Source organism: Teleopsis dalmanni, chromosome 1 (genome assembly GCF_002237135.1).
Source record: "Teleopsis dalmanni isolate 2A chromosome 1, ASM223713v2, whole genome shotgun sequence".
NCBI classification, from domain to species: domain Eukaryota; kingdom Metazoa; phylum Arthropoda; class Insecta; order Diptera; family Diopsidae; genus Teleopsis; species Teleopsis dalmanni.
The window spans coordinates 46,186,142-46,205,745 of record NC_051846.1 but is presented as its reverse complement, the minus strand read 5'-3'; the positions used below and the strand labels follow the sequence as shown (position 1 = coordinate 46,205,745).

General features: G+C 28.1%; 3 protein-coding genes across 3 annotated transcripts; all 3 read left to right on the top strand.

Moving 5' to 3' along the window:
• Positions 1–863, top strand: LOC119670385. The gene is made up of 3 exons (XM_038080632.1): positions 1–203; positions 520–637; positions 746–863. Exons 1-3 carry the CDS (start codon positions 26–28, stop codon positions 846–848), a joined length of 399 nt encoding a protein of 132 aa, XP_037936560.1. The 5' UTR covers positions 1–25; the 3' UTR covers positions 849–863.
• A 3,000-nt stretch (positions 864–3,863) lies between these two features.
• Positions 3,864–4,411, top strand: LOC119670387. Its single transcript, XM_038080634.1, has 3 exons — positions 3,864–3,974; positions 4,040–4,160; positions 4,232–4,411. The coding sequence occupies exons 1-3, from the start codon at positions 3,884–3,886 to the stop codon at positions 4,326–4,328; spliced, it is 309 nt and encodes a 102-aa protein (XP_037936562.1). The 5' UTR covers positions 3,864–3,883; the 3' UTR covers positions 4,329–4,411.
• A 10,530-nt stretch (positions 4,412–14,941) lies between these two features.
• Positions 14,942–17,186, top strand: LOC119669658 (basic helix-loop-helix neural transcription factor TAP). Its single transcript, XM_038079645.1, has one exon. The coding sequence runs from the start codon at positions 15,690–15,692 to the stop codon at positions 17,067–17,069; it is 1,380 nt and encodes a 459-aa protein (XP_037935573.1). The 5' UTR covers positions 14,942–15,689; the 3' UTR covers positions 17,070–17,186.
• Positions 17,187–19,604: the final 2,418 nt, after the last annotated feature.

The following is a 19,604-nucleotide window of genomic DNA, read 5'->3' as shown; positions in this document are numbered from 1 at the left end:
CTTAAGTCAACCACAATAGAGAAATATGCATTTTCTCCAAATTTGCTTACTGTTCTTAGTAGGTGCAATTACATCAACGAATAGTTTATATTCACGACAATCACATCGGTATTCAGACATTAATTTTAGTTTTCGAAAAACCAGCCGCGACCTGTTATCCGATCCATCTATGTCACCAAATGGATTAGGAGGAGGAATAGGAGGTAAGATATTTTAAATGCAATTAATTTGTATGCTTAGCATACTAAGTAAATTCACGAGTTATTGCTCAAGTCGGTAAGTCTTCCTTTCGAACGTACTTAGAGCTACAGCTTCTCATATAATTACCTCTAAAGTAATAATTATTATAAAACTAAAAAGTGAAGTATTAATAGAAATTAAGATTAAGTTAAGAGAAACCATTCAAAATAAATATTAACTATTATTGTATCTGTTTCTTTGCTTTAATAGTACGCAGGATATTTTTAACAAAAATTTTGAAATCCGCAAAAAAATTAAACAATTTTTAATTTACTTTAGATGTTGGCCCCAAATGTAACTATGAAAACATGGAGCTAAATATCGGGGAAAAATATCAGCCTCCAAATAGTTGCCTGGAAATAAGTTGTGCACCGGGAGGAGTTACCAGATATGGAAAGTAAGTTTTCTCTTATCGCAGTAAAAATTATATTTTTTTATAGAAATAGATATATATTTAAAATTTTACATCACTACATTTTTTATTTCGTTTTTATTAAATTTTTAGTTGTGAACCGATTAATGTGCCTAGCAATTGCAAAATGGGGTTGATGGATTTAAGTAGACCTTTTCCATATTGTTGCGTGAGAGAATTGATTTGCTTGAAATAAATAAAATCAAATTAAAAAAAAAATATATATATGGAGACAATTATTATGTATTTAGGACTTTTTTATAATTATTATTTAAACACTATAAGAATTATTAAAATATATTCAAAGCCATTTTAAAGAGAAAACATATCATATTAGTTATAAAAAACTACAATTAGTTAAATAAAACTAATGAAATTATTGACCTTATTTAGTTGTTTAAGGATAAAAGAAGACAAACTTAAGTAAGGAAGACAAACTTAATTTATATGAACTCAAAAAGGTTCTTCTAATTTCAAATAATATGTTATTAATCAAACTTTTAATTTAAAAGGTTTAAATAATAATATTTGCATTTATTCAGTAGAGAAGCGTAGTAAGTTATACCGACAATTTTAATTTTTATAATTAAGCTGCTATAGAGAAGATTAATGAACTTGATAAATATAAGTTCATAAACATATCAAGTATATCTACATATATATGTACATTTCATAGAGAAAAAATTTTATAAGTTTATATGAAGTTTAGCAGAATGTTTAAGAATATTTAGCAGAATATTTGGAAATATCATTTGTAGAGAAAGAATAGTGAAACATTATCTCGTCAAGGTGAGAAATTAAATTTCTTAATAATCCAAAATATACTACAATGTGTAAATACAGAAAATGGAAGATATAAATATTTTTTTTTAAGTAATAAATAATAAATTTGTATTTTTACTATTAAATAGTATATTGCGATCCTACATGATCAGTTCATTATTTATCTAGAGAATATTGGTCGGTTTCAATGTGGTTTCAAATCGAGAGCTTACACAATCAAACAATGGTTTTAAGCGCCAAAAATATTAACGTGAATGAGGTGAATACAATATAAACTTATAATATAATAAGCTTGACTTACCAAAAAACCTAATAAGCTTTGTTAATCTGACAATCGCAAACAATCGATATAAAATAAAAATTTAAGGATAAGCTTGAAAATCATTTACAAAGATCAAAAACCTGATAAAGTTTCACTTATTCTTTAATCTAACATTTTATATATGCTATTCTTAAAGACATAAATCATGAAGGCAATATATTTCATAAGTGCTAACATGGGTATCTGTTCTTGCTTTCTTCTCTAGTTCTGAAAATTAATAACTCCATCAAAGAGGAAAGATTTCATATTAAAATATACTATATTTTAATGGGCAAGACATCTAAAAGGTGTTATAGAAAGTTTTCTGTAAAGTATTTAGCCTATTGCCAAACATGTTAATGGATATTATTTGACCTATCTTAAGATCCATATTATATAGTATCCAACTGTGGTCACAGAATGAGTTTTCACTGGACACACTCCAATTTTTGTTTCTAACCATATCTTTATGAGATATTATGATGATATTTACCAATTCCGTCCGACTTTGGTAGTTGTTGGTGCTTGAGAAATTGAAAGTTGGGTGAGAAAAATGTTTAAATATTTATTGGATACAGTACAAATTCCATGCATGCCTTGTATATGTTTAAAGGTTTTAAGCTCTCCAAGAAAGAGTTTTTATTTCATAACGAATAATAGCTATTTTCATTTTGACAAGCCACATACCATCAAGTAGTTTATTTGTGTTATTGATAATGTCTTTCTAGTTCTCTTTCAAATTTGCACAATAGAGAATATTCATTTTAGCATACCGTATGTCAAACCATAATTCAACCTTTTACAGCGGGCTGTAATGAGAAGAGAGCGGAAACTCTGCTTTAACGATGGACCTATCAGCCATCCGAATAGCAAGATTATGTGGATGCAAGCATTTAATGACTTGGTTACCATCGAATTCTATATTCATTGTCCATATGTGCGGCTTCGGACTGTGAGAAATTTCTTTGGCTAGGATAATGTTGAGCGACAAGCTACTACTGTGTCCTGAATTTTGGCAACGATGATGTTAAGAAATTTCTCAAAATTTTGGTTATCACATTTGATGACGCTATAATAGTGGACAATTTTCATTCACTAGCGCTATATGTAGATGGTGATCGAAAGCCACTTCGTGGTTTAATTTTTTTTATATTATTAAACGGTTACAAGCCGCTCTGTTTCTATCTGCCACTATGCTCTTCTATGACACTATAGCAGGTTCTTCTTGAGATCTATGTCGTTTAGATGCCGTGATATTCTGCTTGAGATTTCCGTAGTTAATTTTTCTTTGTATTATAAAAGAAGTAAAACTATTTGGAAAAACATTCCGACTGAATCGCCTTAACAAAGGTTCAGACTGTATAAACGTTAATGAGCAGCTAAAGATGCTAACTAAATGGCAATAATTTAGAAAAATATTGGCTCTTATATACTTGGAAGAAGGTATATACCGTAAAAACAGAAAAATTTATTTTATAAAAGTCACATCTGTGTACAAACAAATTTAAAACTATTTATAATACATTTATATCACATTAACCCAATTTTGTTGAGAAAATAACAACTAAGAGAAGTTAAGAACAAATCATATTCAAATAATTAAAATAATTATTAAGAAATCAACAAACACAAAAGAATTAATTAACTACATTTCACAAAGTATTATATACAATATAAACAATTATATCAATAATACAGAGATGAGAAATTTTATGATGGGAGAATTATAAATAAAATTTAATCGGTTGCTTGCTTAAATAAATAGGTGGGTTCACTTCTCAACACATATTCTTAAATCATATGTTTAGCAAAGTTTAACTATTAAAACAGGTTTATCTACATTTATTAAACAAATAAAATAAAAAAAAATATTATTGTTGATTATTGAAATAATAAAATATTTATTGTTTAGTTAGAACTACTGTCATCGAAAAAGCAAAAAAAACCGGCAACGCGTCAGTGCTATTTTGCATTTTTTTAACAATAAAAAACTTAAAATATAGACGTTCACTTTCGTAAAAAAATATATTTGTGATAAATTTAAAAGCCGAGTAAAACATTTCATAATCGATTTCAAATTTAGTATAAAAGAAGTGTTCAACGAAATCATTTCAGTAGATTGAAATTCGTTCGATTATAACAGAAACATGAAATTTTATCTTTTCGCTTTGGTTTTAGTCGTTTTTGCTGCAGCAACAGCAAATGCAGCCCAGGCTAAATTGAAACTAGATGATTCAGGTTCTTGAAATAGGATAACAATAATAATAATTATTCAAATCTATCATCGTTGTAATTTTTTACAGACCATCCTGATAAATGTGTGCATAATGGTAAAGTACTTGCGCCTGGTGAAAGCTATCAACCATCGGGGTCCTGTAGTAAAGTAAGTTGTGATAGTAAACAAGGATACGGCACCATCGTAACGTAAGTACAAATAAAAATAATTAAATTTATGTTATTTGAATTTTGTTTTTAAAAAAATTTTTATTTATTAGTTGCGGTCTAATTGCTCCACCACCAAATTGTAAACTAGGCGCTGAAGATTTGAGTAAACCATATCCTGATTGTTGCAAAAGAGACTTCGTTTGTTAATAGGACAAAGTGAATAATGTAGACAATATGTTAATTGAAATGATTATATAGAAAATATATTTTAAATAATACGTAAAGTTAAATTTTCGTTTTTATTTTTTACTAAACGAATTTGTTGATAAATGCAATTTGTTGATAAATAAGTAATAAATATTTAAATTTAGTATGGGTTATAGTAACTACAAAAATAATAGTCGTCTTTGTACTAAGTTTGTGAAAAAACACTAACATTGTTTATGCTAAGAATGATGATGATAATTGTGTATGTTTCTGCGAAGAGAGTGTTGACCCTTTGAAGTCAAATCAAAGGGCTTCAAATCTGATCAAATTTGATCGCAATAGTTTAATGAGCATCGTTGGCATTGCAATAATGCTTCTATAATGAGGTTGGTTCAAGAAAGCATCATAAACGCTCGAAAATATTAGTTTAAATTTAAAATTCAGAGGATTTTTATATAAAATTTTAGGCTCCTCGGGAAGGTATGCAAATCTGAGGTCAATTATTGCTTAGTCTGATGAAGTGATAAACATTAATCCAGTCAAGCCGTAAATAAGGGTTTTGAAGATACCTTGAGTTAATAAAGAGTAAAAGTGCTCAAGTGCACTGGCTCAAATAGGTTTAACATAAAACACTTAATCTTTATGGTTTTAAAATAAAACTTGCGGGTTTTGTTATCAACTTACGCTGTTTATTTTCTACGATTTAAACTTTTAAGTTTAAGCATACAATTCTGAGTGCTGCATTTATTATATAGTACGGATGATCAAGTTCAGTGGGTTTTGGAAAGTCAACCTCAGACTTTAAAAATATTAAATCTTAAAAAAGTTTTCAGGGTTAAGAATTTAAACTAAAATTTTGGACCGTCTAGTAACTCATAGCAAAGTTAGTAAAGGAAATTCTCAATATAGCAACATAACACCCAACTAAACAGCTCCGTCATCCACCTAATAAGCTGCTTTATATAATTAATCTTTCTACCGTCCACTTCCAGTCATTCCACTTCCAATTCTGCTATGAATATTTAAATATAAACTGCTCACCACTACTATTCCATTATATACCCAACAATACTATATATATTATATACCCAACTTGTGAGGGAAACTATCTTCGCACTACAAATTCTACACTAACACAATACTTTGATTACTATTCTCATTTAAGAACTAAGGCCGTGTGCGAATTCAAGTAATTTACCAACATTAAGGGAAATAGTAAATTATATCGGTATAGCAGCGAATGTTAGTAATTACCAAAATTTCGAGTAGGGTAAATTTGATAAAAATTAGGTAAATTAGGTATTACCATTGTGAAAATTTGATAAGATTTTTGATTTGAAAAAGTTTAACCAGAAATAATAAGTGCAATAAATAAATATATATTTACAAATGTGCAGTGCAAAAAATCACTAAGAAATTTCAAGTTACCTTACCGTAATTTACTAGATCTCTCAAACGGTCTAAATATTTTTTTTTTTATTATTTGAAACACAATACGTACAGTAATATAAATACATGTTTCATTTGACTACGACTAGTTTAAGTACAAAGAATTATCAAACAGTTTTGTTATATTTCAGAATACCTTCTAGAATTGTGAAGTTGTCAAAGACTTATTGCTAATAGAGTAGTAATCTAAATTATTATTAGACTACTAATTCTAGAGTAGATCTGAAGGCTTAGTTCGTTTAAGTGTCCTCAGCAGGCCAGATGTATTAGACAGATGGTTGTTGTAATCGTTTTTTGTGCTTTACCGCGAACTTTTTAATTACTGCAGCCACAGATTCAATCTTCAAATCCCGATGGAGGTCAGTATTCCTAATGAGCCAAGGAACGTTGACTAAATTTCTTAAAACTTTGCTCTGGAAGTTTTGAATGATTTGAGTAGAGGATTTAGGTGCACATCCCCATAACTGGATTCCATACGTCCACACCGGAGCTAAGACTTGCTTGTATATCAATAATTTGTTGTTTAGAGAGACGGGTGATTTTTCCCCAAGAAGCCAATATAAATTTTTGTATTTATATTCTAGTTCAACTCGTTTAAACAGCTTAAATATAAAATTATGTAAAAATATATTTGCTTGATTATTAAACATCTTCATGAATTTTAGGCCTGACTTGAGGTCTAATATACACATATAGATATATCAATATTTTTTTATTTGCATTCGTTCATTGTGTATTATCAGCAGATTATCAATCAAACATTTTCAGTTAAAGAATTAGTTATGCAAATAAAATATTTCTACCAACAATTTAAGTAACAGAGTAAATATTTTATATAAATATTATCTTTAGTTACACAGCGTATCTCAGTATATCACAACCAGAACATATGACAGTAAATACGCGTAATCAATGTAAAAATCTATTAAAAAATATTGTAAAACATTTTTGCAATAAAAATACCGAAATCGTAAAATAAAGAAACTCACATCAATCACATGCAGTGATTATGAAGTAAACCTTTGAAATTGATTGCCCCCATGGATTCACACATATTTCAGCTGAAAGAACGTTGCAAGAGTATTTCAAAGCACTAGGTGCTAGGTTCATACTGGTACAAAGAGACAACACAGCTATATTTTTGGGTATTTTATGGTTTTTTCCTCCCCACACAGAATTATATACGTTTGCTTTGTGGATAAACGAATGAAATGTTTACTCATATCAGGATTATATTGTTTTTGACGTTTGCCAATAAGTAAGCCAATGACTAAATATACATGTATTTTTCTATGAAGACCGAAAATTTTATGTTTGTACAACAATAACTGCACTATATATATGGGTGTGTATGTACAACAAAGGACCAGAAGATATTTGACGTTATATACAGACGTTATTGACTGTTTGTATGGAGAGTTTTTGAAGCAAATATGTGACGCATCGTGTAAAGGACTTAAGCAAATAATGTTAATCACTGAAACAGTGCAAAACAACAAAGTAAACAAAATTTTGGTTTTTTTATTTTCATTCCTTTATGCCTGCGTTTCCCGAATTTGTCTAATGACACCCTAACACAATTGCAGAGACAGCAGCAGCAGCAATTGCAGGACAATGAAGTGTGCAAGGCCAAAGTGAAGGACAATGAACGAAATGAATTTTAATGTGATTTCAATATTCTATGAAATTTCATGCCATCTTTTGTTGAGCTTTACGCTTATAAATAATATAAAAACAAACAAAATTTTAAATAATGATAATAATAAAAGATATGAATTTTAATTAATAGATTTTTTAATATCGTGAAATTTCAGTTAAATTTAATTTTCTATGCTCAATTAATATAATAATTTAAAAATTGAATTTATTTAATACTACGAAAATGCGATGGGAGATTATTTGATATCATTTAATTGTTTAATAATTAATTAATTATTAAATATATTGGGTACATTAATAATAATAATTTTAATGAAATTAAGTTCACATAAAATTAGTATACTGAAGAAATTTATTCCCAATAATTAATGATTTCGTTGAAAAATATATTAAATTTGGATAAATTTATATTAGGTGATAAAGGTAAAAGACAAAAGGTAGGTAAAAAGTATCCTTCGTTTTTTTGATACATTTTAAAAAAACAATTTTTTTATTAAAAATTAATTTCAATCAAGTATATATTGGTCATTATGATTTATTATGTTCTCTTTTGTCATTTTTCGAGTAGCTTTATAAATATGTGAAGCATCTAAAGAGTTTCATCGATGTGGAACTTCAATGTCTTATTGGCATAAAACTTGGAAAAGTGATTGTCAGTGGTACTTCGCTTTGTCAATTTTTTATCATTAAGAGAGTTTTGTCGAAACCGACAAAAATTATAGTCAAATAATGCAAGATTTTAATGCATCAAAACTTCCCAACCAAGTACGGTCAATTTGTTTTAAGACATCAAAGATGGATGCGGCATAGCATTATCATGATGGAACATAACTTTTTTGCCTTTCTTTACTCCTAATTCTTTGTTTAATTCAAGCGTTGAAGTTGTGAGCACTTGGAGAACCGAGTTAATCGTTACACCTAGCAAGAATGGCTCGTAATAGATGAATCCCTTTCAATCCTACCGGAGATTTAACATTATCTACTTTGTTCTTGATTCAGGTTTTAGATTCATTGTGAAGGGTAAGCGACATTTGACAATGTTCGTTTGAGTCAAACATTCTCATACTTAATCCATTTTTTATTATCCATGATGAATTTTTTCAACAGTGGTTCAATTTCGTTGTGTTACATTAGCTGATGTTAATTTGGTCAATAAAACTTCTTTAAATTTTTTTGTGTGGTAATAACACATGGAAAGTCTAAGCGCATCTTTGAGAACGAAATTTTCGGAATGGAATCGAGCAAACCATCTTAAGATGGTCGAATCAAATCTTTTGATTTATATTGGTTGATTGGTTGGTTGCAGTAGCAGGCCGTTAGATAACTTCCATGTATCTCAATTAGCGATTTTTCGCCGTTTTGCTATCATATTTCTCGCAAGACCCTAGTATAGAAGAGTAAAGACTAAGATAAGATAATTAAAATAAGATAATTTAATTAATTAAGATAATTTAATAAGTCTTTCGTGTACATATTGACTTTTGAAAATGAAAATTCTATTTTTCGTATACTCAGGTAGATTTGAAGGTTCGGTCTGTGCTTGGTTAAGAGAGCTTTCACTGTATAATCTTTATTAACTATTAATTATTAACTGAAATTATCTATCAAAAAAGGATAACATTACTCGTGTATATATATTATACAGTGTATATAAGCATGAACTGTAATAATTTTTATAAGTAGATCAAGATTTAAAATATATTCCGCATACAAATTTATTTTTTAATTTTTCCTTTCATATTCTTTAATAGTTTTTTGTATCTATTATTTTATTAAAATTTTCCTTCCTAAAATATCTCTTGAAAACTGAAAAATGGTTTCATTTACATTTTGATTACCAACACGTGACCGGTAGCACTACATTTCCTCAAACACTTTTTTGGGACTTTAAAAAAACGCAACTTATTTTGTGGTTCAAGCCTTTTCCGCACAACTGTTGCCTTAGGAGTATTTAGTACACAGATAACAGTTGCAAATATCTACTTTGAAGTGGTGTCGACACGCTCCTTTGACTTAAGGACTTTAACAGGCTGTGAAGTACGCATTATGGTTGGTCTATCTAAACTTTAAGCATGCCGCTTTATTTAACAGAGCCGTTTAGTTGCTGACACGTGCGGGTGGTTAGTGTCGGTAAGTGTTGACATGCGCCAACATTCTTTTCAATTTGTTCCGGTGTCATCTATCCTCTTGCCATGCACTGTTGCGCCTTTTGTTGTCTAATTATTTTATTATTAGGTTAGCGTCACGTGCTGGTGTTATGATAATACAAATGTTTATATTTGAAAAATTCTTTACCAAAATATGTTAACCAAAATAAATATTCGAAATCTGTTCATGTGATTTGTGCATAAGTAAATAATTATAAAATTGCTGTTATTATAAATTAATTATACACATGAAACATTGCAAAATTCGATTTATATATGACATTAAGTAATTTTGCGATAGCATAGTTTTTAAACGAACCTTAGTTGATTAAAAATTAAATCAAGTGCAGTTAATTTTTAAATGAAAAAAATTGTTTGCTGTTTTTAATTTGTATAAATAGTATTTATAAATAAAAAATTATTAGTAGTGAGATTTATGTAAAAACGGTTTCATTATTTCATTTTAAATTTAAATAAAATATAACAAATCTTATTTTAAGACTTATATTCAAAGAATTAATTTTCTTCAATCATAAAAAAAATATTAGAGATATATAACTTTATTTTTTAAATCAATATTTTTATATTATAAACTATTAAAAATTATAATTATATAATAAAAATTCGGTGGATATGAAAATATTTGCGAATATAAAACGAAATATTTACATTGTAATTTTTATTTAATAAATTAAATAATTTTAAATATAAATACAACCATGTGGAGCATATTGTGGTGAATAGTGAATCAAAGTTTTGCTGTTGCAACAAGTTTTGTAGTGGTTATCGCAAAAAACCGTTATTCATAGTTTTGTTTTGTGAAGTGCTCTATAATTTCTTGTAAAAAATTAAAACTTTAGTATAAAATTGAGACATTGGAATGAAGTTTTATAAGTATATATATATTAATAAGTATTTCGCATCGCCGTTAGTAGTGTTTATTTCATTTTGTTAAAAGTTGTGCAGTAACCAATTAAAAGTGATCTGATTTTAATAAATGCAATTGCTGAAAATATTTCTCCTGCAAGTGTTAAAAAACGCATAAATATAAAATTAAGATATTGTTTATATGTATATCAATTAGATTTATGAAACGATTGAACTCTTAATTTTGAATACGCTGGTAAGTTATAAATATTTTTACAATTTTTTAAATTTTGCATCAAAAATTTATTCTTACGCCCACAAAAAAATATTATGAAAATTAATATAAATAAATTTCATAACATATGTATATTTAAACTGAAATATAATATATTTTATAGAAAGTTTTATAATAGCATATAATAATTCGTAATAGAATTTTAATAAAACATATGGTTATAATATTCACATTACATTTTATATATAATGTTACTATTATTACATACTTTTTATGCCAGGTGTTTTAAGAAAAAATTCTACTTGTGTCAAAAATAATTTCAGAATTACAATGAAGGGGAGATGAGCATTGTATTCATTTATTGATGAATTACTTATGTATGTATGTACTCATTCATAAAATGAACAAGTCGGTTAGTTTCATAAATCAAATTGCTGTAATGTAAACTGCAGTAAGGCTGTGTTTGGTTCATTGTTGTTGGAAGTATTAAATTATAATTTAAACATTTTAAGCAAATAATATTTAATAATTATAAAATATTATTATAAATTTAAAAATCTATTTATTAAATTATTTAATTTTCAGTTTTTGAGTTAAAAACTATATAAATCATACTCCTTTGCTGTAATATATTTTTCATTAAAAATATATGCATCTTTAATTAAAAATGCATTTTCAAAAAATTAGTAAGTGTCCATGGTTTGATGATTGAATATTTTTCGCGTGTAAATGTAATGTTTAAATGCAAGAAAAATCATTTTTTTAGAAAAATTATTAAAATTGATATTGAAATATCAAAAATATATCACTATCATTTAAATAATAATTATTACAACAAATAAAAAGAAAATAAATAAATAAAAAATGCAAATAAAAAAAAATATGAATGCTATATAAAATATAAATGCAGAAAAAACTTTTTTAATTTTATATATACATCAGTCACACCATATAAATAATAATATTTAATAGTCATGTTTTCCTTAACTAATATATTATATAAAAAAGCGAAGATATATTTCTTGAAATTTTAAAATATTATAATATCATAAGGATGAATTTTACACATGAACACCATTTTGTTTCTAGACTAAAACTATTTAGTTATATTAGTTGAGTTTACTTTACCCTTTCTTTAAACTCCGAAAATTTTGACCGTACACATATACCCAACAAACCTGAAAGTGTATATATAGAAAGCTCTAGTAACATTGAAGTTTAAAGAGTTAAATCCCACTCTTTCAATTGTGTACATATTATACATATAAAACACAAAACTACATATACTATTTTGCATATAAATAACATACGATTGGATTGGGTATTAAAGAGTGAGACAAGTAACTAATTGCAACTTTGGTCTCAAATAAAAATTTTATTGTTTTATTTTCAAAATAAAAAAGAATACAATATTTTATTTAATTTCTGAATAATTCAACTCCGTTCGGCATCTAATATTCTCGCTACATTCATTTGAAAATGAAAAATATATCCAGGCAACTGTATGTTGGCGCAAAGGTTATGAAAATAATAACTGAAAATAATAAAGCTACTTATTGTTATTATTAAATAAAAGGTTTTGAATGCACACCGACCCAAAATATTAGTTGTGCGCCTAAAAGCCCAACTAAAAAAATTGTAGACTATTTATAAATCTCGTGATTGCTGTGAACTTCACCTATTTTGCCTATTTGATTTGAGACCAGTAAAGCTATTTACTTTTTCTACATATTTCTGTTATTGATTGAAAATTAATCTAGTTGTTTTTATGAAATAAACAATAATATTAATTTAATTTTTTTGGTTTTGATTACTTGAAAACCGCTGTATATGTATATATGGGGGACAATAAAATTGCTCAACTGCTTTGAATAATGATGCAAGAATAATTCACTATTAACTAATTTTATATCAATTAATCAATATATTAACATTTTCATATTAACAGCAAAAATATACTAAATAATATATGGTCTTATATCAACCATAAAGTTAATGTTAAATTTTATCTAAAGATAATTCCTCGGTATTGAACACGTCTTCAGATCGGTCTTAAAAATATAATCATCATGTGGATTTTTTTATTCACAAATCAAATTATTTAGATTAAATTTTATTAAAAGTTTGATTTTAAGTTGTAAAAAATTTTAATGTAGTTACGTTTTCTTCCCAGCAGTTATAATAGCGAAGAATCGTTATCGTCTGCGAATTTTGCAGAGACGCAAATTAATTCCTTAATAAGATACTTCTTAGGGTTATGAATTCCTTAGCATTCCATATGATAACTCATTTAAAGCTAGCTTTGGTATTGTTATTTCATTGCGCATTCTCGATAATTACGCACGATCTTTCTAAAGATTATTAGGTCCGCAATCTACAATCATTAATTGTGAAAATAGTACTTTTTCGCAGAATGTGTTGTGAACATTATATAGATTTTTTAAGCATTAGTTTTATATATCAAAGAAATAAATCAATTCAATTCAATTTTAGTTAATTTAGCATAGGTGCATGGGTTGAGCAGTTTCCAGTTTTGATAAGTATTTGCAATAGCACTTAATATATATAAATTTCATGTAGCTGATGCCAGATATTGCAATGACGAAAACTCAACTTAAATGATTCCTCTTAAGCTAATTAAAGATATTTCTGACAAATTATATTATATAATATTATTTATAAAATAACTTACATCATTATATATTATTATTATATTATATTAATATAATTTATATAACTTATTTATATTATTATATGTTATATTATTCAGGTAAGACTTATTTACGCTAGTCTTATCTTGATTTTAATTTAGAATTTAAAAATAAGGTGTTTTCTATATACGTTTGTTTGACATATCACATAAAATAATTCTTACTTTCTGCTCCATACTACGTTTTCCATATAGATATACCTAGTACGTATTTACATACAGATATATTCATATATATTTTAGACATGCCCATTTTGTATTTTTTACTTTGTTAAAGCAGAAATGTAATTTTAACACAAATATTCTAACAAATGTGAGAAAATGTACAAAAAAAAGATTCTGAGATTCTAAAAGCGATTTCTGGTTATTATATGTATTAAAGATGTAGGTTCTGTTTCCGAGAAGTATCAATTTTTTGATAGTTCTAGCTTCATGAATTGTACTGCATACGTTTCGTACTTATTTGTTTAATATAATATCTTATTTTAAAATACAGATCTATTTTTAAACTACTATTGGTATTACCCTCTAATATGAATCAAATGCGTCAGAGATTATAAATGAACTGGTTCAGTGACGTATCTGGTTTAACAGTGAAAGTCATTTCATTTACGTGACTAATTTAATAACAATTAATTTTAATATCATCCCGTTTTATTATTAAAGTTTATTATTTCAAATTAATACAAATTTATTACTTTTACATGACGTATTATTTCAGTGTTAAAAAATATACAAATAAGCATAGTGTTAAAATGTTTGTTTTCAGAGATTCAAAAGATTCAAGCGATGAATTTTATGTTTTTCAAAATTAATTTTAAAGCTTAGCTATATTTAATATTGAATTAAAATTTAAAAAACTTAACTTCATTATTTTGTTTACTTTTTTTATAATATTGATTTTTACAATTTCTTCAAACTCGAAATCCTTGGAAAAATTTGTTCCAACTAATTAACCTTTTTAGATACATTTATATACAACAGGGAATTTGAAATATTGTAAAGAAAATCGAAAAAAATTCCATTAATTTTAAAATTTATATTCAAAAGCTTATCAATTCAATTAACTGACGAAGTCTGATTTCCACGAGTCAAAACAATATTCAAAAATATTATTCCCTTCCAATTTAAACTTGAGTATCGATATTATTCCTGACATATCAGTGCATGTAATGCTCTTAATATTATTAGCCTGATTCTCTTAGTTCTTAACAAAATTTGTGGTTGCTAAAAGCACGCCATTACAAATCTCTGAAGATGGTATCTTGTCAGACTAATGAACAACAGGTCTTACTGGTTTCCAGTACGTTGAAATCTAAAGTGCCCATCGTGTTTGCACAAAATGAACCACCATCAAGCACCAAAAAATAAACGTTGACATGACGTGGATGCGATTAAATGTCCAAAGTTACAAAATAAAAAAAAAACAGAACAAAATTACAATAATAAATAATAAAACATGAAAAAGAAAACAAAATAAATTTGAATGTTTTCCCTCAGGGTAGGTAAATATATTTAAAGCTCTGCAACTATCAGTGATGAATAATAACCGGCACGGAAACGTACTTAACACATGAGCGCAAGCAAATGAGTGAAATCAACCCTAAAGCATGCGTTGCTGATAAGCCTCGAGGCGACACATACACGTCACAATTCGCTCCAAAATACACAAAAAAAAAAACATTAATTACTGAACAATACAGGAACAAACAGCAATACCCAAACACTGACATGCACACACCACGTACACATACATAAACACTGAGACGTGCTCCGCGATTTCCAGTCAAAATAGAAAAATGTTGCTAAATCTCTTTGATCGGTGAGCATTAGTGCCGCTTGACGTAGTCATCCTTCCGATTGGTGAGCGGTGGTGTGGTGGTAGAGCAATCAGCAGCATGTTTACATTCCAGTCTGCGGACTAAACAACCCCTCGGGTGTATAAAAAAAAAGGATTTGGAATGGCGCCGCCACGACCGACACCAATATTAAGAGGGTTGTTGCTGAATTCGAGTAAAATTACCGAATATGAACGTTTTGGAATTGCATAAAACTAATGAGCGCCCTTAACTGCTGTTTAGTTGGTTAAGAAACGCGATACGGGAAACAAGTCACAAATCATAAACAATAAAACGCAAACGAAAAGTGTCGAAAATGCAACAATTTTGTCGTCATTTTCACTTGATCTACTGAAATCGAGTCATCGAAAAACCGAGTAAAAAGAACCCCACCAATTTTTAGTGCGCCAAAGTACAAACGGTACAAAAGATCGGTACTATTTTGGTTAAACGAAAATGTCCTCGTGTTATAGTGGCTTCGATGATCGTTCGTTTGAATTCGATGATTCTTCATACGACAGCGGCTATGAGAAAAGCTTCGAAACGGATTGTAATTCTACATCGCGTAAGCTTTTCTTTGATAGTACTACGGATTTTTGCAGTGCACCTGAAAGACGACTAACAGCCGGTGTAATCAACGCAAGTTTCGAACAAACACAATTTGTAGGCTTATTCGATAATAACAGCAATCACAGCAATCGCAGTGCACTTACACTTGTCGAACATGTTATCAGCAAGGCAACGCCTGCTGATCTATCGGATGAGGATGGTTTTTCACCCAAACTTGGTGAACATACATCGACACCAACCAAAAATGCGGGAAAAATCGAACAAACAACTGAACCAAAACCAAAACGGAAATATGCCGTCGGTAAAAATCGTGTAACACGTTCGCGCAGTCCTTCCCAAGTCGTTCGTATAAAGAAATTTAGACGCATGAAAGCGAACGATCGTGAACGGAATCGTATGCACACCTTAAACGATGCATTGGAACGTCTCCGTGTTACATTACCTTCACTGCCGGAAGAAACAAAACTGACAAAAATCGAAATATTACGCTTCGCACACAATTACATATTTGCACTGGAACAAGTGTTGAAGAGTGAGGGCACCATCAATCTTGACCTGGAAAGATTACAAAATTTTACGTTAAGTGGGGAGAGAATAACAAAGGAATTATTTGACGCGTTGTTTGTAAATCCACAGCCATATCCAATATTAGGTATGGGTATGGGCGCAGGAATGGGCATGGGCATAAACTATATGAACATGTCTGGTCGTTTACCATATACTGGTGCACAACATTCTTACCAACAACATTTCGAGCAACAACAACAAATGCATGCACAACAACATGGTGTAGAACAGCAAATGCTTGGATATAATTGCTATGATCAGTGCAATAACGTGCGCCAATACAACGATTTACAGCTGCCACATAAACAAAACATGCCAGATCCTGCCACATCTCCTCACTTTTCAGCAGAAAAATATGAACTATTCAAGAGTACCTTCGAGGCAGCTGCAAATATACGTAACACTAATTGTAGTGCTTATAATGAACGTTTTTCTACCTCCGCTGATAAAACTGCGGGCTACACGCATATACAATCAAATTCTCCTGCCTCCTATGGTATGCCACATGTGGCTGTGAATGCACAGACTACTATACACCACATGGATACCCACGACAGAGCAACAATATCACCAACATTCACCAAAAATTCAACATTGCATCACAACAGCAGTTTTTATTCTCAAACGCCACCTTGGAAGGATTACAACGAGCAGCTCATCAATACCAACAATAGTTATGAGCAATATTCAGCGGTATAGCATAGGTGTGGAACTTCATATGTGTGGTTATGTCTAGTATTTAAGTGTTCATATTTATAAAGTCTAAAGAAGGGGTTTCGATAGTTTAGCTTTAGCGAAATTTTTCGTCAGTGATAAATAGGCTAAGTTTAAGTAATAAGTTTACAATAATAAAAACAATTCTAAGATTTTAAAACTAAACAATGTAAAAGTTGTAAATGTAAAAATTAAACTATATTTTATTAATTTTTTGAAAAATAGAAAAAAAATTATAAAAAATATTTTAAAAAATATTTATTAAGTACATTGTTTACTTTTAAAATAAGAATTTTTTAATATAATACGAAAATTAAATTTATAACTTAACAGATTCTAATAAGAAATTGTTAATTTAACAAATTTAATTTACTAAAAAAATTGTTAAATTTTTTTTATTACAATATTAAGAATCTAACAAATTTTTTTAAAATGTTTTTAGCAACGAAAAGTTTTAATAATTAACAAAAATTTTTATTTTCTTAAAAAATTTACTTTAATACTTTTTGCGATTTAAAGCAAAAAGTGTTGACAATCTAATATTGTTCAAGATTTTTAAATTTTTTAACAAAATACTAATAATTGTTATAAAATCTGCTAGTCTAGAAGAAATCAAATGTTAACCTATAAACATTAAAGAAAAGATTATAAGGTTGTCGTAGGAATTCAGTACCTTGCCTATTAGATTTTATGAAAGCTTAAAAAAATGTTTAACTGTAAGGCGCAGATAAACCAAAGATATTTTTTTATTTATGGAATATATAAAATAGATATAAATATCTAGTTACCTAAGACACTTAATTGTTTATATATTATGTATTAATATGTAAGAATTTATTTATTAACTAAGTCTATATTTTTGTAAGCTATTTATGGAAGTGTAAATTATAGTAATAAATTTGTTACAAGAGCAGTAATTAAAGTACAATTCAGGAGCTAGTCACTTTGTTCAAAGAATTTATAGATTATTTTCGGTTATATATATACACTAAGTTTTAAAAAATGTATTTTTTTTATGCAAAAATAAAATAAAACTAACGAAATAAAGTTTAAATAATTGATAATAACATATTAATAGGGCGACACTGGTTGGTAAATCGAAAAATTTGATATTTGTTAGACAGAGTAAAGAAGACCTTGTAAATTTTGATTTTACATTTACAAAGTTTGCGAACGATTATTTAAATCTTTCAAATGCATTACAAATAATGCATTAATAATCAATAATAATCAATAATAGAATAAATATAAAAATAAGAAATGTCAAGACGCGAGAACAAACTAAAAGACGACGCTGATGTGATTTATGATTGCATTAATTATAATTATATATTAAAGGGTTTACCCAGTTCAGATATATTTTTGAACAAGATGTTAGTGTATTCATCGTTTAAGCTGAAATGGGCATGAACAGCAACTGGTTTATAATTTTATTCTCTATTTGTCATAAAAATGTCTATGTATATTTTAAAAATGATTGATACGAACTTAAAAAAGTGCTGTTTAACAGCATTATTACGTTCAACAATTCATACGAAATTTTTAACATTAAAGGCTATAAATATGACTTTTTAGAGCTGAATGGAGTTATTAAACTTAGTTTGAATAAATTTTAATATTAATAAAGTAATAAAAACATATTTCTATGTGTGATTTGGCAAATATATGTAGTTTCACAGTCATCTTTTAAGGTGAATTTTCTGTCAACAAGAAGGTGTTGAAATAATCGATCGAAATAATTGATTATCTGGTAATAATAATAATGATAATCTGGATATTAGGACTCCATAGTAAATACCTTAACGCTTTCAGCAAAATCATTAGATATATATACGGTCCATTATTTTTTTTATTGTAAGGGACCAGAATGCATCGCGACCATAATAGCTATCTGATATATAGCCTTGCATTTGAACGATGTGCGGTTTATCACACATGATAGATAGGATAGGATACAATACTTATGATAGGATACAATACTTTTACTGTTATTCAATTCCAATTTCTTATTCTTAATTTTTTTGATGCAAACCAAGGAAAAATTACCGGCTGTAGAAATTTGAATTATTTATTGACCTGGGAGACGAGAGAGATGAGATGAGACGAGCAAAGCCCGATCTTTTCATTTTTGGTTTGACGAAAGATACTTAGGTATCTAAAATTAAATCAAAGATATTGTGTATTAAAATCATAAGATTTCTTTTTTATGCCATCTATTTGATATATCAAAGCACAATTTAGAAATGAGTCATGTGAGATATTTGAAAGATGAAATATTTATTTAAGTATTAATGTTTAAAAGATGTTGCTTAAATTTATAAATTAAAATTGAAGCTCTGCATCTTAGCATAGTACATTTAAAACCTTTAGGAATGTAAGTAATTGCTTATCTGTATCCTGAAATTTCTAATGACGCTCCTAAAGCTTCTAAAGTGACGATTATTTTTTTGTATTAAAATTAAGGTTACACTACATAATATACTGAAAGTGGTGATTCGCAACGGCGTTTGAATAATTGCA